At 41.7% G+C, this 23,948-nt stretch overlaps 1 protein-coding gene across 3 annotated transcripts in view; it reads right to left on the bottom strand.

Moving 5' to 3' along the window:
- The window catches only part of LOC126162630 (galactokinase-like), a 136,262-nt gene that overhangs the window by 89,968 nt on the left and 22,346 nt on the right, over window positions 1-23,948 (bottom strand). For all 3 annotated transcript variants that reach the window (XR_007535090.1, XM_049919256.1, XM_049919255.1), the window contains exon 2: window positions 1,609-1,795. Coding sequence is in view for 2 of the 3 variants with exons in the window: in XM_049919256.1 (XP_049775213.1) it covers window positions 1,609-1,795 (187 nt within the window). In the remaining variant the exon portion in view is untranslated. The remainder of the gene's footprint in view (window positions 1-1,608; window positions 1,796-23,948) is intronic.

Here is a 23,948-nt window from a genome sequence, read left to right as displayed (position 1 = left end):
TGTAAACAATACAGCAAAATATGTACCAACATTTATGAAAATTAAAGCACCTAAGATTGACGCAGGTAACTGAAACAGACTTTATAACACAAATTCGGTAAATGACAGTGACAGTGTCATGATTGATATTGCAGAACTGTAGATGATCTCTGACTGAGAATTCAATATGGTCTGAAAGCTTCAAACTGTGGAATCATAACTTCTAAATGTTTTGACACTGAAAACATGAGAAGTCCAAGGAATCCACTCCTTATGTAGGGTGTATGCAAGTCCAAAAACCATTAACAGTCTTTGCAGGAGCACGGTGCAAAGCAAGCTACCAACCAACAATATTCCACTTGTGTTTAACAGACGCCATGTCAGGTGATTGCGCAAGCCAGGGAATTAGCAGTAATCGTCTTTCCTTGAAGAAGCATTATGCATTTCCTACCACCTGTGACAGGCATTGTGCTGTTACAATACGGCCTAATAAATTGTCAGAAGAATGAGCAGTACCCTGAGCTCTAATGCTTCCCTGGTATAGCAGCTGCTGTCCAGATTGCCCTCGATGTGTAGGTTCCAAGAACACTGGCAGCATTCAGTGGCATCACAAACCATCACCTTGGCAGGCAGACCAATGCAGACAGCCATATTACATTTATCACACCAGCAGCTGACATACATCCTGCCATCAAAACAGATTGAAGCAGAACACCTCTAAAATCAATAAATTTTACCTCTCAGTATCCCAACAACAGAATCAAATTGTACATTTTGTTTTGTGGTTTCTGGACACAATGATACAATGGTGTGCATGCCACCACCCATTCTACTAGATGCCTGTTCACAGAATAAGCATGATGCAACACTAACAATTCTGATCATACAATAGAGGATGTTGTCACATCTTCTTGTAAGCTGTCTCTGGGAAACCTTAATTACTTATTGCTGGTAAGTTGTTTTACACTTCCTCTGAGTTAGATGCATTCATTCTGGGCATTGCAGTTCACATCTGTGCTGGAGGGTTTCATAATTCCAGAACCAGTTGTGCTGATTCCACAATAAATTTTACAATCCAGACCATGCTGAAACTACATATTAACAGTAGCTGGTTTAAATAACTGTATCTTTACAAGCCAAAGTCTCACTATTATAGTTTCCAACCAGATCACATGAAACTATATTTCTCTTGATTATGAACCCACTGCAAGTAACTTACAAGTTTCCACACAGTTGTCTTGTCATGCCAGATGTTGAAGTAAATATATAATTCATCTACTCGCTGAATAGCAACATAGACAAGCACAAACACAAAGAGACAAAAATTCACGCTCCTCGAATGAGAGCTACTTTCATATTGCCAAAGAAAGGACAATGTTGGAAGAAACAAGAATAACTGATTCATTAGGAGGGGTGGCCACCTTCTTCGCAGCTAATAGAATGCAATTCAAGTGGGGAAATATGACATTCAGGAAAATCAGATAATGTTTTCTAAGAATTTTTGTAGTTACTCATGACTATTGAACCAGTGTCCAAAATGTGCTTTACTATATACTGGGTTTACTTCAGAAACCACAATTTAAAAACTTAAATCGATAATTAAGTAGTGCTAATTATGTAGTTACAAACCTTTAAAATTCTGAACAACTCCTTTAACATAATTAGCCCATTTAGGTGACCCTGGCTGAAGAGACTGCTTAGACGGAATAAGAAAATCAGTTTCTTTTGGTGCATCACATTGCTGGTTAGTTGTCAAGACATGGCAGGTATCAGTATTGTTCTTGCTTCCTACCACAACTGTCACCAGAGGTAAAGCCTGTTGAACAACGTACATTGAGTTACAGACAACAGACAATACATTCTGTTAAAATGATAAGAGGTACATGGTGATTCTTAATAACACAGACTGACTGATTACAGTAACTCTGTCCAGGAATTTAGGTGATACTAGAATTTGGAAATCATTGTGGGATAAGTACGTGTATTTTCATACCAACTATCATTCAAAATAAGGTTTTACATTATATTAAATGGGTATTTCAATCACTCATCCATGCCTTCACAGTGCACTATTAACCACTATTCAAACTACATGTGTACTTACAGCACCTTTGACATACAAGCGAGTATTGACAGTCAGAGCTGACATATGATATTTGCTAACAAATGCTGACAATCATATTCACAACAAAAAATTGCAGGGCCCACCATGCAGAATAAGTAAAAATAATGTGTGCTGATAAATATGTGATAGACATTAGAATCAAATGTTATAAAGAACTGGCAACTTACATGAAGAAGATATTCTGATACATTATTATGTGTGGCAACTTTGTGAAGCAAGTCTAACAAACAAAAAGGTGTGCAGCTTTGTGAGTATAGCAGCAGCGAAAGAAGTCACTATACTGCCAAATCACAACTAAGAAAATTATATATTATTGGGCTATTGTTAGCATACATAGTTGTTTGCAGTAGGTTTTTGGCAACTGCATGGACATTACAATGCCATGTCCTGTTGCTACAAACATAGCTAATCTAGACAGCGGTGACTCAGCTAAGGAAGCAAGGGAGTTGGACTGTGGAAGTGAAAAACAAACTTGATGTATGGGTTAATCTACGGGGGATCAGAGAGTCTGAGCACCATGTAGAGATGAGTATAGAGAAAGGCACAACATGTGAACAGAGTGAATGGTAACAACTTGCATGCAAAACAAAGAACACAGCACATTGCAAAAGCCAGGTCTGAATTGGTTATGTCAGCATAAGAGCTGTCAGGTAAACCTGTCAGCAAGTAAACACCCAGATCAATGGTTCTGACCATACAGAGTGCGCCACTTGGGACACGTTGCTGCACTAGTCTACCGTAAGACCCACCACATTTCATTTTACGTCCATATAGACGTCTGCTGGGGCATACTCAACCCTTGAAAAGGCCATGTATGCCTAAGTTTTATGTCACAACCTGTATCAAAAAACCAGAGAGGGTGTGAGATCTTCCAGCAGTGGGTCTACCTCTGATGTAGGCAACACAGACACAGAAGACTCTGCCACAGCATCAGAATAGGACAGCTGGTCTGCCTGCACCAGTGAGGGTGAGGATGCAACCATGGGTGAGTGGGGAAAGGAGGGAATGAGTTCCAATTCCATGAGCTCTGCAGTTGGAATCACAGGAACAAACACTACCATTGCCCCATTCTGTGAGCGAAAGTAGGGCAGTGGAGGATGCGGTGCAGATGGCAGCAGATGTGCATGCTGACACAATTGGGGGTGTCCTACAGGGAACACACCACAACTGGCCACATCACCTGATTAGCATTGTGTATGTGAGTACAAAATGCCATATGGATCAGCACTCCAGATGGTACAGTGGATCCTCATGCTTTCAAGTGCTCACGTCTATGGCATTTTGTTCTCACATGCCTCAGCTATAGCATGAGTTGCACTTGGGTAAGTTTGAAATGAAGGCTTTGGCACCGCATCACATCTACTGGCATGTGATTGATCGTGACATTGAACTTCTTGTGTGCGTTTGCGCAACCTGTGCACAGAAACAGGCTGTGCCATGGCTTCAGTTTTCTCCTTGACCAACCCCAGTGTAACCTTGGGACATGGTGCACATTGACACTGCAGGCACATTTTTGGGAAGCATATGGTTTTTGGTAGTGGATGAATTGTCTGACTTCCAGAATGTTGTTAAACCATCTTCCATAATGTTCACAGCAATGAATCAGACGTTATCTGTCACTTTTGCTATCGAGGCCCCCCCTCCGCCAAACCAAGTTCGAGTCTCGGTCTAGCACACAGTTTTAATCTGCCAGGAAGTTTCATATCAGCGCACATTCCACTGCAGAGTGAAAATCTCATTCTGGAAACATCCCCCAGGCTGTGGCTAAGCCATGTCTCCGCAATATCCTTTCTTTCAGGAGTGCTAGTTCTTCAAGGTTTGCAGGAGAGCTTCTGTAAAGTTTAGAAAGTAGGAGATGAGGTACTGGCAGAAGTAAAGCTGTGAGGATGGGGCGTGAGTCGTGCTTGGGGAGCTCAGATGGTAGACCACTTGCCTGCAAAAAACAGAGGTCCCGAGTTTAAGTCTCAGTCTGGCACACAGTTTTAATCTGCCAGGAAGTTTCATATCAGTGCACACTCTGCTGCAGAGTGATAATCTCATTCCAGTAAACTAATGAAGTTTCAAGAACTGGCTTTGAATGAAGACTCTGGGAATATACTACAACCCCCTATATATCACTCCCACAGGGATCGTGAGAATAAAATTAGATTAATTACAGCATGCACAGAGGCATTTAAACAATCATTTTTCCCACATTCCATGCACAAATGAAATAGGGAAAATCCCTATTAACTGGTACAGTGGGATGTATTATCTTCTATGCAGTTCACAGTGGTTTGCAAAGTATATGCAGATGTAGATGTAATACACAACTAAATACAAATGTATTAGATTTAGTTGTAGAGAAACTCCATGTAACAACGACAGGCATTATTTTGAAAAATACAACCCCTAAAAAGACAACAAAATTCATCAGATCACTAAAATTTAGTAATACTGCTAACTTTGTCCTAACTTGAGCTATGTCTGTACTCAGTCACTGGCTCATGGCATACTACTTTATGAACAAAGAAACACAATAGAAATATCCATCTATAAAACCAGAGATAGGCAAATGGCTCTGAATTACAGACCTATTTTGATGGGTGGCAAACTTTTTCTGACACAGTCTTTTTCTGATGCAGACTTTTAACAGATACACTGCAAATGCTCTCATTTTACAATATTGTATGTTAAAAAAACTAATATTCTTCAAATTGGTTTTGCTAAGACCAATCTCAGTAATAATATGCAACAGACAGTTGAAACTGCAACATCAGGAAGGTAGAATGCAACAGACATTATACTGGCATGTAACATATGCTTGGATACAACAATGAATTGCATTCCGGCACAACCATAAAGTAGATGAAGTAACACTATCAACATTTAGTATGTAAGGTAACATTATATAGCCAGTTTGTCATTCAGGAATAGTACCTAAATGTTGTTTGTCTGTGAGAATATCATATTGGGCCTGATGCAGTGAGGTGATATGTCTAACAGCATGTGTTGGAATTTGAAAGTGGTAGAATCAGGTTCTGTCAAGGTAGTAGTTTGTACTTCTGTAATACTGGTGCTCATGTTGGTTGGCGTCCACTGACTGTCACATGAATATAGAATCAATGGATTCAGAAAAGCAATACCAAACACCATTCAAGATCTCGGAGACCCTGTGTAAAAATACATGACGGGATATACACATTGTTCCCTTGGCTGTGCAGGATTATTCAAAAATGTCAATTACCTTGTGTCAGGAAAAGGGCTCCTTATTGGAAGGCAGGTATACACAGAGGCATTGTGATATTGTCTGGAGTACCATGGACATCACTGTTATAGCAGCAGAGAGTGTACCAACAGTGTTGCAACCAATGACATCACTGGACACAGAAGTGAGAGTACATTGTCTTTTCAGGTGAGTACCACAATGAAAGTATCCATGTGTGGAGATTCTAAGGATAATGAACTGTATGAATTGCATTTGTTCCCATCATATGTTCCAGCACCTAGTGTAATGGTTTGGAATGCCGTTGGGTACGCAACATTTGTTGCACCCTATTTCTGATGTCTTCACGATATGGTTCCACAAGGTAAAGGAAGCCCACATGTTACCTATCATGCCTTGATCCATCCCAAAACAGAGGGTGCCCAACACCCTGGCTAGCATGTTCTCCAGATCTCTCACCCACTGTAATCATCTGATCATGGGATGCCAAGAGACATGTACACTACTATTCACTGGGCACTATGATTAATTCCTACACAGATATGGTTCAAAATGGTTCAAATGGCTCTGAGCACTATGCGACTTAACTTCTGAGGTCATCAGTCGCCTAGAACTTAGAACTAATTAAACCTAACTAACCTAAGGACATCACACACATCCATGCCCGAAGCAGGATTCGAACCTGCGACTGTAGCGCCTACACAGATATGAAGAAGCTTAGAATGGCATACCAGAATCTGTCATCCAATCACAGTTTGACTGAATGCCTAGCCAGGTTAGACCCACTGTTGCTGCTAGAGATGACAGCTCTTTTTACTAAGTCTCATTTTCTGTATATCTCCATATCATCTACAAATTACTATACCATCAATGCACAATAAATAAAATTTCATTATTTGCTATTCTTTCTGGTGTTGCAGTTTCATAAGGCAGCAAGGGGGTGAGCAGCTGTCACATCAATGGCCTTCTGCCATTATTAAAACTCCATGTCAGGCTGCATGTTTCCGTAGCTTCAGTGCCTCTATAGTAAAAACTGCCCAATGGAAACTCCTGCAGTTAAACCATTGGTGAATTTGCAATGTCTGTTCACTATGTTATGTACGGATGACCAAGACAAAAGAATCATACAGAAGGTGCAATGTAAGCGATACACAGAACAACTGGTGTGAGCAGTACAATCTAAAAGAACATAGTGCGAGTGAGTCAGCACTGCTTGCGCCTATATCAGCAAGAGTCACCAGCAGATGGCACAAAAGGCAACTGTGCCGTGTTCATGCTTCCTGCAGGTCTGGCCTGGGGGCTGGCCTGTGCTGATACAGTTGGTGGCCAATTTAAGTACACATACACAGCAACACTACACTCACTGCACTTACACTCACATGCACTGATAGTGGGATACAGCAATGTGCTTGTCAGTTTTGTTGTTGTCGTTCCTGTACCAGTTGTGAGCTGCTATACAAGCAGACATAAAATGAATAGTGATAATCTGATCACCAAACATTAAAAAGAACATCCTGTTTAAATCATAATTCACTAAAAGTATATTATACATATATATGGCATGGTTACTGATTGATATTAAACATCATTTCTCAGTGAGTGCAATCAGTGTCTGTACAAACCGGTAGGCTGTACAAGTATCTCTGACAAAAAAAGCATTGAAATAATGTTTTAAGATGTCTGTTTTCAAAAAAAAAAGAAAACAGGTCATATTACTGGAACCTCTTTTTTACATATCAAGCACTGAGTATAATTATCATGGTGTTGTATTCCATACCAATGAATGCTGTGAGTACCTGTGTCGTTCTTTTTTTTTGGATATGCCTTTCAGTATGAAAATAACATCATGTATACATCAAAGGTATGTACCTGTTGAAGAAGCAATGGAAGCAACTGAGTATTGGAAATACATTCTATTCCGTGTGGCACAAGAATCTCTCAGCACTACTTTTTATGTCTTCTGTAATCCCTTTTTGAGGGCAGAAACTTCTGTGTCACTGTACAGAGCGTCCTGTCATCTGAGTGCCAGACTGTAGTACGTGTCATACTAGGATCAGTGCTTGGCACCTGTTGCACACTCTGTACGTGACACATTCATCAAAATGCCCGTGCATTCAGCTGGCACTGCACAGAGATTAAGTATCAATATATACACAAAGCATGTATATCTATTTCATGCAGTGCAGACACAAGACTAACTGAGATGATCTGGGATTATGTGCAGCCAGTACAGTCAAAAGGGGAAGTGTTCATCACAGTGAGATGCCTAGTCCCCATGGATAAGCAGTGGGTAAACATTATGGGTGGAGTTGTACAATGAGGAAACATAACTTAGTAGTTATGTGCCATTCTTTACAAAAGCCTAACTTGGTACCAATTTGCTGAAGAACTGAGAGCCAAATCGATGGGAAGGTAATGGCAGTTCAATTCACTCTGATCTTAATACCAACACACGTCAGGACCTTGATGCTGTTCTGTACAAGATGGGCTGTACCTAATTTTGGAGTAAGTGGCAGTTGTAAGACAGAACAGGACCAATACACAATTTGATCACAACCACAGGGTGCAAAATTGAGCTCTGAATTTCGGACTGCTTTTATCTCAGGTTTTTCCGATGACAGAATTCCATTAGGTACCAAGAATACCTTGCCTCCAGAGGAGGTTTAGGTGACTGATCAGTGCGTTCTATGAGAACTGTACAACTTCACAGAACTGATGCATCTAGAAGCTGGACAACTTGGTGCAGCCCCACAATACCACTATTTGGCCACACCTAAATGTGGGAATACTGCTGTTACTTCCAGCATACTAATGAAACTTTTTTTCACATGTTTTAGATTGACACCAGGGAAGGCTGTTAAAAGGAAAAGCCACTAGTACTGGATCCACAAAAATGTTTGAAAAAATGGCCCATAGTGCTAAGCCTTCAAAGAAGAACAGGAGCCAAGGATTTCCACCACTATGACTTTGCTGGTGTACATCAGAGATATTTGGTAGCATATATGCTACTCATAATAATAGTAAGTTTTCCACAATAAAATGGTGATAAGTCTCTGAGACTGTTCACAGACTATGGTGACATAGGTGGTAAGGTATTACTGTGGAAAACTGCTGCAAAATTTCGAAATACTAAAACATCCAATACTGGCCATCAGCTTTGACCCTTGACATCATCAAAACAGACACAACCATTCAGCTCTATCCAATATGGTGAGCATAACATCACAGATTCAATAGAATTAACAATATGAAAACAAATTCAAAACTTAATCACAATAATTTGAACAAGAATGCCAAAGTAATGGGACATCCACACTAATTAGTGGGTTTTGAGCAGGGAGAAACAAAACAAACAACTTTCCTAATGAAACGCTCATACCCAAACAGTATATATGTGTGTTTTAATGTATGAGTATTATGTTACTGATCTGTGTGTGTGTGTGTGTGTGTGTGTGTGTTGAAAAAGACACTACCTAACAACAAAATCTCACTGCAAATTCTGGTATCGCAAAGTATAAGTGACCCCAAAATTCAGGACACTGCACTGTGCTCCAACATGCTGATGAGCCTCATTATAAGTCAGTGTAAGGGAAAAGGAAGATGGGATTTAACATCAAATTGAGGAAAAGGTCATTAGACATGGAGAACAAGCATGGATAAGATAAAGACAGTGATGTATCCTATGCCTGCGACCACGATAACCAGATCATAGACATGGCCGATGAATAGCCTGTGCTCCAGCTCTGCAGGAAACATTCCTGTTGCAGACCCTGGTGTCAACAGTAGAACACGCAGGATATAAACATCACAACAAGCTGAATTGTGTTGAATACATACTGGTGTGTTTTGAAGGAGAACTCAAGCCAGCACCAAAGAGAGACATGGCACTAACTTCACCATGAGAGGCACCAGCCTTGAGACCAACAGTGTGCACATTCTGGACACAATTGGGAGCACTACTTTGCCTACACCAATGACATGCTAATCATGCATCAAGCAGATCACTTCACTGGGTGTGTGTTTAGATGGGGCCCAGTTTATCTCTGTCAGTTCAGCTCTCTGTGCCACTGCAAGCTGTTCTGATGCAGAATGATCTCCAGGATCTACACCACATGGTTCCAGCAGCTGTCCATTCCAGAAGACACCTCACAGAAGTCACTACGAGCAGCCAGGGGACTTCGCATCCTTTGACTTGGCCTACCTTGGACTTGGTGCTCCAAAACTGATATTACTGTGTGGCACTTAAACTGTTAAACTGTGCTCATTATTCACCAGCAATATATGACCTAATGGACTTTGATTTTTCATTATTAAGTGCCAGTTCTACATGAACTTAAGATTTATTATCCCTATCATAGCTATTTCAGTGACTCCGATACTTTGGTGGAACTTATTATCTTTCATGTTTTTGCATAGAGACAGAGACTGAATAATCTATGATTTATCAATAGTCAACTTGTAGCAGTGGTAATCTGAAATGAATTTACACAGTTTATCAAAAGCTGCATATTTCTGGTGAAATGAATCTAAATGTTAGCTGCATATAGCAAGGGACAATCTTTAATTCATGTGTGTTACCACATAGGGCACATAAGTTGGTGACGACATTTTTCATGCTTGTGCTACACCAATGTTAGACTTTTTTTCCATGTTACTGCCAAGTTTCGAATGGACTGACTTTTATTTTCCATTCCACTTTGTCTGACAAAAGCCCAATGGGCACAGCCTTACTCCACGCAGAAGACTTTTCATTTGTTGTCCACTAAACTTGTTTTGAATTGTTTATTGGGTCTGTGCTCTTCTTGTGTTCCTGGCAGCGCAGTACAACTGTTGACAGTGTCTTGCATTTCATCCTGTCACTGTAGGCAACAAGAGTACCAGTTTTGTTCCACCTGTTCAAAAAGAGTAGTATTTTTGGTTTCCACATTCATCCCTTTTCTCAACACCAATGACATCAAGTAGTTTGTCATTTATATTCCCAGTATTTTCAGTGCTTTCACGGACATTTTATGAACTACAGTGCCATTTTGCCTCACAAGATCAAGTGTACTCAGCAAATCTTTTTGTTTCAGCATGTGAATGCAAAAACAAGTGGAGTTGACGCACCTACTGCTTGCCATATAGCAACTTCAGAAAGAACAGAAGGCCCTTCTGCAAATGTGGCCCATCTGGATGCTTTCCAGCAACTTCAGCACTATCAGGAGCTTTTGTGATGGCTGTGGATCTGAGTGAGGATCATTTGGCTGCCACCGTTACAAGAATTTGATGAGGGTTGGAGCTGTGGCCTGCCTTCGTTACAAGGTTGGAGCAATACTTCATGATCTCCACAGTTCAAGGTGACATGCCCAATGAGTTTTCTTCTTAGCCTATTCTGGTGCTCATGCCTACCCATATCAACTCTAGTGTGGATCCTCATACTTTACAGTATATCTATTTAAAATCACAACTTACTGCCTATTATACTTCACAAACTGATTCCAGTGCTCAAGCACATTCCCCCTCCCAAGCTGTCTTCCACGATGCTCCTGTGTGCTCCAGCACACAACAGTGCTCATGCACATGTAACCCTCTATAGTCTTTAGCGCTCATGCACACAGTAACAACTCCAAGTCATCATCTGCAAAATAGTGGGACTCTCTGCTAGTCCCAACATATTATGTGCGCAATCACATTTCCCAGTTGTCTTCTACAACATACCATGTCTCCTTGTCGGACCTTCCTTCCTATTGCTCTCTTTGTCCTCTTCAAGATGATCGGCTGTCCAGGATGTCAACCATATACATCCTAATCTATTGTAAATGCTCTGGGAGCCCACAGAACTTCAGCCACCATATCCCCTTTGAGTACACGTTTACTACCATTCATTCCAAGGTGCTTCACACTACCAAACACCCTCTGATGCAACAATGTTTTCAACTTCTCCTACAAGGTGTTCTTGTGTTATTTCCTTTGAACTCTGGGAGTCCCCTCCGGTGCCCCTTCCAGATCTACATCCTTTTTTCAAACAGATTGTTTCATTCACAGACTGATTCCTTTTCTTGGCCTCCTACCCACATTTTTACTATGTCTGACACCACTCCAGTTGATGGTGATGTTCCCTGTTGTCAACTGATGCTCCTGGCATCCTGTCAGTTTCTACATCTACATCTACATCTACATTTATACTCCACAAGCCACCCAACAGTGTGTGGCGGAGGGCACTTCACGTGCCACTGTCATTACCTCCCTTTCCTGTTCCAGTCGCGTATGCGAATGACTGCCGGAAAGCCTCCGTGTGCGCTCGAATCTCTCTAATTTTACATTCGTGATCTCCTCGGGAGGTATAAGTAGGGGGAAGCAATATATTCGATACCTTATCCAGAAACGCACCCTCTCGAAACCTGGACAGCAAGCTACAGCGTGATGCAGAGCGCCTCTCTTGCAGAGTCTGCCACTTGAGTTTGCTAAATATCTCCGTAACGCAATCATGCTTACCAAATAACCCTGTGACGAAACGCACCGCTCTTCTTTGGATCTTCTCTATCTCATCCGTCAACCCGATCTGGTATGGATCCCACACTGATGAGCAATACTCAAGTATAGGTCGAACGAGTGTTTTGTAAGCCACCTCCTTTGTTGATGGACTACATTTTCTAAGGACTCTCCCAATGAATCTCAACCTGGTACCCGCCTTACCAACAATTAATTTTATATGAGCATTCCACTTCAAATCGTTGCACACGCATACTCCCAGATATTTTACAGAAGTAATTGCTACCAATGTTTGTTCCGCTATCACATAATCATACAATATAAGATCCTTCTTTCTGTGCTACGTTATGTCACTGCTCCACATTCACACAGTGATCTTCCAATTCTGGTCCTAATTCCTGCACTCTGTCAGTCTGCCACTGGGCTGGCAGATCCTTTGAGTGTGGTACCCAGCCCTCCCACCATGGCAGCAGCACAGGGCCACATACTTTCTCATGTTCCTCACATGCAACCCACCATAGTGACCACAGAAACTGTATCTTCTGGTCTGGCTGCCACTGATGATTTTCTATCCACAATGAGTGAGCTCTCAGGGCCAGGTACTGACTGATGTTGCAGTTCATTACTCAAGAGTCTCATGACCGCACCATCGAGACCTTCAGTGTTGAAGGCCAGCTGCCAACCACTGTTGTGTGGTGCTGCTGGCACTGTCTGTAGGTTTTTCTGAGGCTCAGCGTCTACACTAGGATTTGGTTTGCCTTTGGTGTTGGCTGTTGTTGTGCTTCGTGTCCTTACCTTCTCCTTCCCAAGTCACAGGCATTTCTTGGACACTTGCCTTCTATTGGACAGTGTCACTTCCCTTTCCCTGACTGTTACTAGCCTCATGCAATTCCACTTCTTTTAGACAGAATATTCAGCAAGCTGCAGCCCATCAGTCTGTGGTCCACACTGATTTGGTCCATACATCATGAGTCCTGCACTGGGTGACAACACAGTCACCTCCAGCGTCATCTCACCTTCCTCAAGATGGCCAAGCCTCTTCCTTAGGAAAACCTATGCAGGCCACCAGTCACCTTCACTGGTTCCATTGTTACTCCCTCTTGGAAATCCACATGAAAAAAGTCCGCTCTGTAGTACGGATCCAGTACCACTGGCAAGCGGTCTGTCCATGGCAAATTCACTATATTCTTACTCTTGCCAGATCTGCCCAGGGGGGGTTCCTGTCCAAGCCATCTTCATGTTTCACAGCCACTCTTGGGCCTGTGATCAGATTCTTCTTTATGCCCTCAGGTTCATGGTTCTTTCCCCCTAAGGTAAGTCTTTCTGCTCCCGGGACTGAAATGACTCCTTACCCTCTCCCTTAAAACCCACATCCTTTCGTCTTTCCCTCTCCCTCCCTCTTTCCTGATGAAGCAGCCGTGAGTTGCAAAAGCTTGATATTTGTGTGTGTGTTTGTGTGTTTTCTATTGTGTCTATCTACCAGTGCTTTCCCATTTGGTAAGTCACAGCATCTTTTTTAATATATATATACAGGGTGGTCAGAAAATGTGTGAAATGCTTGTAGGGATGTTACAGGGCAGGTTGTACTGAGACATAAATGTTAAGAAAGAAATTCGATACGTTGCTCCGTTTCAGAGTTATTTAGCATAGAATTTAGCCAATCGGGACGTCGCACACTCTCATTCAAGCAGCCTGCCAGGGGTGGTGTTGCCCAACAAGTGCTTTGTCTCGTTAGCTGAAACCTGAATTTACGCGCGCGACGATCTGATTGTCTAACTTCAATGCTAAATAACTCGGAAACGGCGCAACGTATCGAAATTCTTTCTGAACATTTATGTCACAAAATCTGTATAGATTCTGAAAAGAATTCCATGAAGTCCTGGGGCTCGGCAATTTCGGCTGTTTCTCAATTCTGTTGATTTGAATATCTACATCACATATCTTTGCAATGGTGTGGGAATTAAAATGGAGCAGCATTCCTGGACTTTCTACATCTACATTTATACTCCGCAAGCCACCCAACGGTGTGTGGCGGAGGGCACTTTACATGCCACTGTCATTACCTCCCTTTTCTGTTCCAGTCGCGTATGGTTCGCGGGAAGAACGACTGTCTGAAAGACTGCGTGCGCGCTCGAATCTCTCTAATTTTACATTTGTGATCTCCTTGGGAGGTATAAGTAGGGGGAAGCAATATATTCGATACCTCATCCAGAAATGCACCCTCTCAAAACCTGGACAGGAAGCTACACCGCGATGCAGAGCGCATCTCTTGCAGAGTCTGCCACTTGAGTTTGCTAAACATCTCTATAATGCTGACATGGTTACCAAATAACCCTGTGACGAAACGCGCCGCTCTTCTTTGGATCATCTCTATCTCCTCCGTCAACCCGATCTGGTACGGATCCCACACCGATGAACAATACTAAAGTATAGGTCGAACAAGTGTTTTGTAACCCACCTCCTTTGTTGATGGACTACATTTTCTAAGGACTCTCTCAATGAATCTCAACCTGGTACCCGCCTTACCAACAATTAATTTTGTGTGATCATTCCACTTCAAATTGTTCCGCATGCATACTCCCAGATATTTTACAGAAGTAACTGCTACCAGTGTTTGTTCCGCTATCATATAATCATACAATAAAGGATCCTTTTTTCTATGTATTCGCAATACATTACATTTATCTATGTTAATGGTCAGTTGCCACTCCCTGCACCAAGTGCCTATCCGCTGCAGATCTTCCTGCATTTCGCTACAATTTTCTAATGCTGCAACTTCTGTGTATACTACAGCATCATACGCGAAAAGCCGCATGGAACTTCCAACACTATCTACTAGGTCATTTATATATATTGTGAAAAACAATGGTCCCATAACACTCCCCTGTGGCACACCAGAGGTTACCTTAACGTCTGTAGACGTCTCTCCATTGATAACAACATGCTGTGTTCTGTTTGCTAAAAACCCTTCAATCCAGCCACACAGCTGGTCTGATATTCCGTAGGCTCTTACTTTGTTTATAAGGCGACAGTGCGGAACTGTATCGAACACCTTCCGGAAGTCAAGGAAAATAGAATCTACTTGGAAGCCTGTATCTAATATTTTCTGGGTCTCATGAACAAATAAAGCGAGTTGGATCTCACATGATTGCTGTTTCCGGAATCCATGTTGATTCATACAGAGTAGAGTCTGGGTTTCCAAAAACGACATGATACACGAGCAAAAAACATGTTCTAAAATTCTACAACAGACCGACGTCAGAGATATAGGTCTATAGTTTTGCGCATCTGCTCGATGACCCTTCTTGAAGACTGGGACTACCTGTGCTCTTTTCCAATCATTTGGAACCTTCCGTTCCTCTAGAGACTTGCGGTACACGGCTGTTAGAAGGGGGGCAAGTTCTTTCACGTACTCTGTGTAGAATCGAATTGGTCAGGTCCAGTGGACTTTCCTCTGTTGAGTGATTCCAGTTGCTTTTCTATTCCTTGGACACTTATTTTGATGTCAGCCATTTTTTCGTTTGTGCGAGGATTTAGAGAAGGAAGTGCAGTGCGGTCTTCCTCTGTGAAACAGCTTTGGAAAGAGGCATTTAGTATTTCAGCTTTACGCGTGTCATCCTCTGTTTCAATGCCATCATCACCCCGGAGTGTCTGGATATGCTGTTTCGAGCCACTTACTGATTTAACATAAGACCAGAACTTCCTAGGATTTTCTGTCAAGTCGGTACATAGAATTATACTTTCAAATTCACTGAACGCCTCACGCATAGTCCTCCTTACGCTAACTTTGACATCGTTTAGCTTCTGTTTGTCTGAGAGGTTTTGGCTGCGTTTAAACTTGGAGTGAAGCTCTCTTTGCTTTTACAGTAGTTTCCTAACTTTGTTGTTGAACCACGGTGGGATTTTCCCATCCCTCACAGTTTTACTCGGCACGTACCTGTCTAAAACGCATTTTACGATTGCCTTAAACTTTTTCCATAAACACTCAACATTGTCAGTATCAGAACAGAAATTTTCGTTTTGATCTGTTAGGTAGTCTGAAATCTGCCTTCTATTACTCTTGCTAAACAGATAAACCTTCCTCCCTTTTTTTATATTCCTATTAACTTCCATATTCAGGGATGCTGCAATGGCCTTATGATCACTAATTCCCTGTTCTGCACCTAAAGAGTCGAAAGATTCGGGTCTGTTTGTTATCAGTAGGTCCAAGATGTTATCTCCACGAGTCAGTTCTCTGTTTAATTGCTCGAGGTAATTTTTGGATAGTGCACTCAGTATAATGTCACTCAATGCTCTGTCCCTACCACCCGTCCTAAATACCTGAGTGTCCCAGTCTATATCTGGTAAATTGAAATCTCCACCTAAGACTATCACATGCTGAGAAAATTTATGTGAAATGTATTCCAAATTTTCTCTCAGTTGTTCTGCCACTAATGCTGCTGAGTCAGGAGGTCGGTAAAAGGAGCCAACTATTAACCTAGCTCGGTTGTTGAGTGTAACCTCCACCCATAATAATTCACAGGAACTATCCACTTCTACTTCACTTCACTTCAGGATAAACTACTACTAACAGCAACAAACACGCCACCACCGGTTGCATGCAATCTATCCTTTCTAAACACCGTCTGTGCCTTTGTAAAAATTTCGGCAGAATTTATCTCTGGCTTCAGCCAGCTTTCTGTACCTATAACGATTTCAGCTTCGGTGCTTTCTATCAGCGCTTGAAGTTCCGGTACTTTACCAATGCAGCTTCGACAGTTTACAATTACAATACCGATTGCTGCTTGGTCCCCGCATGTCCTGACTTTGCCCCACACCCTTTGAGGCTGTTGCCCTTTCTGTACTTGCCCGAGGCCATCTAACCTAAAAAACCGCCCGGTCCACGACACACAACCCCTGCTACCCGTGTAGCCGCTTGCTGCATGTAGTGGACTCCTGACCTATCCAGCGGAACCTGAAACCCCACCACCCTATGATGCAAGTCGAGGAATCTGCAGCCCACACGGTCGCAGAACCATGTCAGCCTCTGATTCAGACCCTCCACTTGGCTCTGTACCAAAGGTCTGCAGTCAGTCCTGTCGACAATGCTACAGATGGTGAGCTCTGCTTTCATCCCGCTAGCGAGACTGGCAGTCTTCACCAAATCAGATAGCCACCAGAAGCCAGAGAGGATTTTCTCCGATCCATAGTGACACACATCATTGGTGCCGACATGAGCGACCACCTGCAGACGGGTGCACCCTGTACCCTTCATGGCATCCGTAAGGACCCTCTCCACATCTGGAATGACTTCCCCCCGGTATGCACATGGAGTGCACATTGGTTTTCTTCTCCTCTCTTGCTGCCATATCCCTAAGGGGCCCCATTACGCGCCTGACGTTGGAGCTTCCAACTACCAGTAAGCCCACCCTCTGCAACCGCCCGGATCTTGCAGACTGAGGGGCAACCTCTGGAACAGGACAAGCAGCCATGTCCGGCCGAAGATTGGTGTCAGCCTGAGACAGAGCCTGAAACCGGTTCATCAGACAAACTGGAGAGGCCTTCCGTTCAGCCCTCCGGAATGTCTTTCGCCCCCTGCCACACCTCGAGACGACCTCCCACTCTACCACAGGTGAGGGATCAGCCTCAATGTGGGCAGTATCCCGGGCAGCTACAGTTGTAGTCCAATCAGGGGATGCGTGGGACGAGCTGGCCGTCCCCAACAAACCTCCATCCGGACCCCCACAGTGATGCCCATTGGCAACAGCCTCAAGCTGTGTGACCGAAGCCAACACTGCCTGAAGCTGGGAGAGAAGGGATGCCAACTCAGCCTTCATCCGAACACAGCAGTTTCAGTCCCTATCCATGCTAAAAACTGTTGTGCAAAGAATATCTGAACTAATCTACAGAGAGCACAAACAATTCGACACAAAATTTAAACGGTTAGTAAAATACAAGATTGCCTAATAGATGCAGTAATGCTGCTACTTGCACACTGCTGACACACTGCTCGACGGCGGAAGGAGACTACGCGATTTTACACTATTCAGGTACTAAAACGCGATGCTACACTCTCAAATACTATAATACGCCCGAAATTTATGAATTAAACAATGCAAGTACCAAAAACATGCAAAGAAATTAAGAATAAAACTATGTAACAAATAAGTGAGCTAAGAGTATACGACTTGCTGCTGGCAGCTGCTTATCCAAAGAAAAATTTGTAAGTGGCTTTCAGTATTTTTGTTTTTGCTTTGTTACCCTCAAATTCAGTTCCTGTGTCAGCTATGAGTCTGCGTAATAACTGTCATTCCACTGACCTCTGTTACATACATCCAAAGTTTCTTTGCAATCTGAGTGTTCATTCAGTCTGATTCTGCTATGGTAGTTGGTGAATGTTTCACACATTGCTTGTGTGACAGTCATTCAAATTTCATTTGTCTTTCTCTATCTTTAGCCCTACACTTTATTTTGCACTATTGTTCAGTAGTCACTGTTCATTTAGGAGTTTCTTTACTGTCTCTGCATATCATGGAAGGTCCCTACCACCACAAACTGTTCTACTAGGTAAAAGATCTATCTAGCACTTGGTCAACATGCTAAATATTTTGAATTCCTCCTTGAGATATGACAATACTATTTACCAAGTTCAATGGAAATAAAAATGTACCTACATTTTTCAGTTGCCCTTTGTACTTTCAAAATCATGCTGCCACTACTGCCTCATGGTCAGATACCAGTTTCAATATGGACGTCCTCAAGGAGGTGAGGTCAGTTTGTTTTTATTTAGCATCATACATTTCCATGATGAATTCGAGATTTCCAGAGACGGTATTTACATTTCACATATTTGTCATGCCCACCAATTAAAGCTGTAATTATCCCAACTGGTTGTTTGAAGATTAGTTTTCTCCAGTTGTGACAGTCTGATTGGTGAACATATGTGCCAGTGAGATGAGTTTTTCTATTAAGTTTAAGGCTTGAGTTTGGTAGGTTGTAGAAATAGCAAATTACAAGCTTGCAGACACTCTTTATACTTGCCAAACAAACTTGTATGTGGCTTTAATTTCTATCTTGTCGGTTTAATTATATGAATGCAAGGTGTATGTTCTTTCGAACATGTCCAATAGAACAGACACCATTCATTCATATAATTGATTCACCTAGACGGGCAATGGTTCCACCTTCTTCGGTGGGGATGCACAAATACATCCAACCTCCAGTGGGAATCTCCAAGTAGCAAGCATGGAGGGAATGGACAGGGACTACAGGTAAGTGGCGCTCAGTGGGAATGTGGGTTGGCCATCAGGTGTAATGACATAGTCCACAGGGTTATGATAAACACTGTGTCCTGGGTGGCGCAATGGTTAATGCAACTGCCTGGTAAGTAGGAGATCCTGGATTTGAATCCTGGTACGACACACATTTTGACTAATTGCTGCTGATTCCATGTCATGTCCCAATGCAATTGATATCACTAATCCCTTCCCTTTCCTTTCTTCTCCTCCACCTTCAATTTACATATAATGTATCGCAGATACAAATTCTGCTTGGTGTCATTCTTTCTGACATGTTCAAAAGAACAGACACTACACATTCATATAATTGATTCACCTAGATGGGCAGTGCATGTACTTCCTTCAGTGTGGATGGACTAATATGTCCGACCTCTGGTCAGATCTCTGAGTAGCAAGCATAGTGGAAATAGACAGGGACTGCAGATAAGTAGCAGTCGGTGGGAATGTGAGTTTGCCAAGAGGTGTACTGAGATAGTCCGTGTGGTAGCGATAAACACTGTGCTCCTGGCACAGTGGTTAACGCAACTGCCTAATAAGCAGGAGATCCTGGGTTTGAATACTGGTCCAGCAAACGTTTTCACTCATTACCGCTGATTCCACATCATCTCTCGATGCAGCCGTTATCACTCATCCCTTCCCTTTCTCCCCCTCCACCTTGACAAATATGCCACCTCAATTTCCCATTCAACCATCCTTTTATACGCACTAAGATTCACCTCAAAAATCTGACTGCTGTCTACTTCAGGGTTTAGCTAACTTTCTGTACTTAATATTATGTGATATCCACTGCTTTTTAAAAGTGCTCCAAAGTCTGGGCCTCTGTTGTGCATGCTTCAGCAGTTGATCACTAGGACTTTAATAGTCAACTAACAGAGGAAATTCTTTGAACCTTATGCTAATACTTTGGGGTCTTGCACAGCTGTTATATTATCAAGACTATAGGAAGAGTCAAATAATCTAAAAAAATTCTTGTGTATACTTCACACACATCACCTACCTGGGTAGCAGCCCCAGATGAGTAGTGTACCCCTGACTTATTTAGAATGACACTGTAGTTCCTAACCCTATAGTGGAAGTCAAGGAAGATGCAGCCTAGCTGATCACAAAACCCTAAAAACTTTCTTTTTAAAGAATTCCACTCGATCAGAGCAAGGATGCCACAATCAGTTCTGAGGACAATTGTGCAGTTTGTGTGCCTTGTTGAAATTTTGTGAGCAGGTCTGTGCTTCTCAGCATTCTCCACCAGTCACTGGAATGACTCAAGTATGTCCTCGGAACTCAGAAAATAGGCATTGCTTGTTCCAACATTCACTACAATCTGGAGCTTGTTTCACCCAGTTTTTTTAATGGCTGCCAGCACAAAATGCTGAATAGGGTCTCCTGACATAAACAATGAGTGCACAAGATGATCCTTTTTACTCCTTACTGCCATTTCATACAGAGTACTATTATTGTTCAAATTCTCAACAGCATGAGAAAGGGGGAGCTTTCACTTCCATACTATACTTATTCATTTGGCAGTCTGTGTGCTGGGGAAAGCATATATCTTCTGCTTCTGGCATCTGCATCAGTTAGCAGGACAAACATTAAAAGCAGAATACACTTTACTAGAAGAGATTAAAGAACTTCTAATCATGTGTGAATAAGGTCCCTTGAAATGTTCATATTTTCCCACCTCCGCATTGCAAATGTTTTGAGTGAAATGCCCAGTTGATGCGCTGTTGTTTTCACGTCAATTCTACCAACATTGAGAGTTGTTTAGTTCTCGGGGTTTTGTAAAATTCCTGGATTCATGTCTCGTCGCTATGCAGCCTATGAAAAGGATTGCGGAAAACTCCCAAAAAAATTCCAAAGTACAGTGCAGTTTTAATACCAATATATTTCCAGGACTCTGGTGTCCGAGCCTGGTGAACTGTACCGGTTACATCACATGTACCAAAAGTTGACATCAAACGACACAGAGTTCACAACAATCAACAAACGAGTGAGCCTACAATACATTTGCTCGCAACCCTAGCCAAAAAATGAATGCCCCAAGGCGCCTGCGTGACCTCTATTTATACTTTTGTTAACAATTACAGACAATGTAAATTACAATTTTATGTAAAATCACAATTAAAAGTTAAACCAAATATGAGATACACATTGCTAAAAATTTACAATCACAGTGCTGAACAAGGTGAACCTATTTTCAACTTAGTTATGAGTTAATATAACATTTTCTGACTAATTATGTTACAGGTAACAATTACATTTCTAAATTTGTTTATAACAAACAAACTAGTGCCTGAATTTTAGTGCTAACATATATCAGAGATTCAATTAACATGCTTTATTTATATGTTCTATTTAATTTGCTGTAGTAATTTTATAATGATAGGTTTACTGGTACATGCTGACCATGTACTCTATTTCTTTCGATTAGTTACAGTATTAATTTCCCATTTATATTGTGTTTCTCACATAAAAACAATGTTAAATGCTTTTGGCACATTCAAAATACACACGGTGGCTTTTACACATATGGTTTCAGCAAAGCATCGTTTTTTAATTATATTTATACTGAAATAGTTTTTTTTTTTTTTTGGTATGTAATTTGGAAACAGGTCACTTTACAATTGAACAATTAGGACTGGTGTTTATCTTTAATGCTCTCCGAGGGGTTCTGATAGGCAGCAATGAGATGCAGTAATATTTCACCCTTACAAAGCTCTTTGCCAGTCTACGAGGTACAACAATAAAGTAATGAAACCGATTTTCTTTGCAAGATGTGGCAACCCTGCAGGCTTGCGTAGGCACAGTATCTTTGACCTTGATGCATAAGCTGCTTCTGGTCCAAGCGGCACATCAATGCAACTGCTCAATCATGAGTTGTGCTGTAATAGGTTAACACGTGTTTGTGTCTCTCGTCACAGAAATGGAACCGCATAATATTGTACAATGGTATGCCATTTCTTTTTGCGTTAAATTGGGTGAAAACACAACGAAAACTTACAGTAAGCTACAGAAGGCTTTTGGAGAAGAGGTTATGTCAAGAGCTCGAGTTTTTCGTTGGCATAAAATGGTTAATGAAGGCAGAACGAATGTTTAAGATGAAGACTGCAGTGGACGACTATCAACCTCACGGATGGATGTCAACTTGGCCAAGGTTCATGAACTCGTACAATCTGATCGAAGATTATCCGTGAAAATGATTGTAGAAGAACTGAACATCAATCAAAAATGGTTCATCTAATAATAAGTGAAGATCTTGGTATGAGAAAGATTTGTGCAAAAATGGTCCCCAAAAATCTCACTCCCACCCACATCAAAAAAAGTTTGCATGTCAAAGTCAAAAGTGAAATGCATACTTGTGTGCTTCTTTGATTCCAAGGGAATTGTTCATAAAGAGTGGGTGCCTCCTGGACAAACAGTTAACCAATATTACTACAAAGAAATTTTAGAAAGACTTCGTAAAAGAGTTCTTCGTGTCGTGTCAACATTGCTGATAATTGGATTCTGCATCACGATAATGCGCCATCCCATACTGCTCTGTCTGTACAGCAATGTTTAACCTCAAAACAAATTTCAGTACAACCACAGCTACCTTATTCACCAGATATCGCTCCATGCGACCTTTTTCTATTTCCAAGAGTCAAAACGGTGGTCAAGGGACACCATTTTCAAACAACACAAGATGTCCAAAAAGCTGTAACGAGGGTCTTGGAAGAAATTACAGAAGATGAGTTCCATAAATGTTACCATCAATGGCAGAAGTGCCGGAAAATGTGTGTGCAATCAGAAGGGAACTACTTTGAAGGAGACAATACTAAACTTGACTAAAACGGTAACCAACATTTTTTTTCACATCAGTCTCATTACTTTATTGTCGCATCTCGTATATACTGTAATACGAGTGTTGCTGGTGTTGACCTACCTACAATCTTAATCAAATAGTAATGTCAGAAGATACTGAGAGGGTTTTGTGATGAACATCAGATTTGTGACTGATTGATTTAGGTACCATGAGATTACTATATAAATGCACATCACTATAGTACCTCAATACCAATCTGTGTGCACTATCAAAACGGGTGCAGGATATAGGGTTAAGGCTCAACTCATCCAAAATCCAAGCAGTGCTGGTTGGTCACTCTAGGCTCATTAGCCCAAAATGCTGGGGATGCTTACCACCTTTAACCCTAAATGGGACAAATATCAATTTCTCTCCTTCAACAGAGAGTTTAGGAGTACTGACAAATGAAAATCTAAATTGGTCTGAGTACAGAAATGCAAAGTGTGACAAGGCATCGGCATCTCTCCATGCCCTGGAAAAATATAAAAAGCTCTTTCCTTATTGACATGAAAAAGAAACTGGTACAAACACTTATAATTCCAATTATTGATTACAGTGGTGTTATCCTGGAAGACCTTTTTTAGGTAAGCTCACAGCACCTGAACTGGTGATGAATGCCTGTGCTCATAACATCTGTGCTATTTGACTCATTGATCATACTTCACCATCATATGTACAGCTGTCCAGCTTATGGGCAGACAAGCACAGAGATTTCCATGCCCTCTGTCCTTTCTACTGTCTTATCAATGAACAATGTTCCTCATCTCTCTCCTTGGCCTGAATGTCCTTACCTGAATATAATGGCAGAAACACCCATTCCCATCAGAGCAAAATCCTTTCTTCCCACTGCATCGTTGTCACTTTCTCAAAGTTCTTCTCAGTAGCATGAACGAGACTCTGTAATAACCTCCCACATTATATTAGAGAACTGAATAACATCTCCATCTTCAGAAGACAGTTAATGACATATCTACTAAAGCAACAATAAGGATTATCATTGTCCTCTTAACCCTTGCACATCCTTCAATCCAACCAGATCTTCCTCATTTCCTTGTA

The sequence above is a fragment of the Schistocerca cancellata genome, chromosome 2 (genome assembly GCF_023864275.1).
Source record: "Schistocerca cancellata isolate TAMUIC-IGC-003103 chromosome 2, iqSchCanc2.1, whole genome shotgun sequence".
Classification (NCBI taxonomy): domain Eukaryota; kingdom Metazoa; phylum Arthropoda; class Insecta; order Orthoptera; family Acrididae; genus Schistocerca; species Schistocerca cancellata.
Note: the sequence above shows the minus strand (reverse complement) of the source record. Positions and strands in the feature narration are given on the sequence as shown.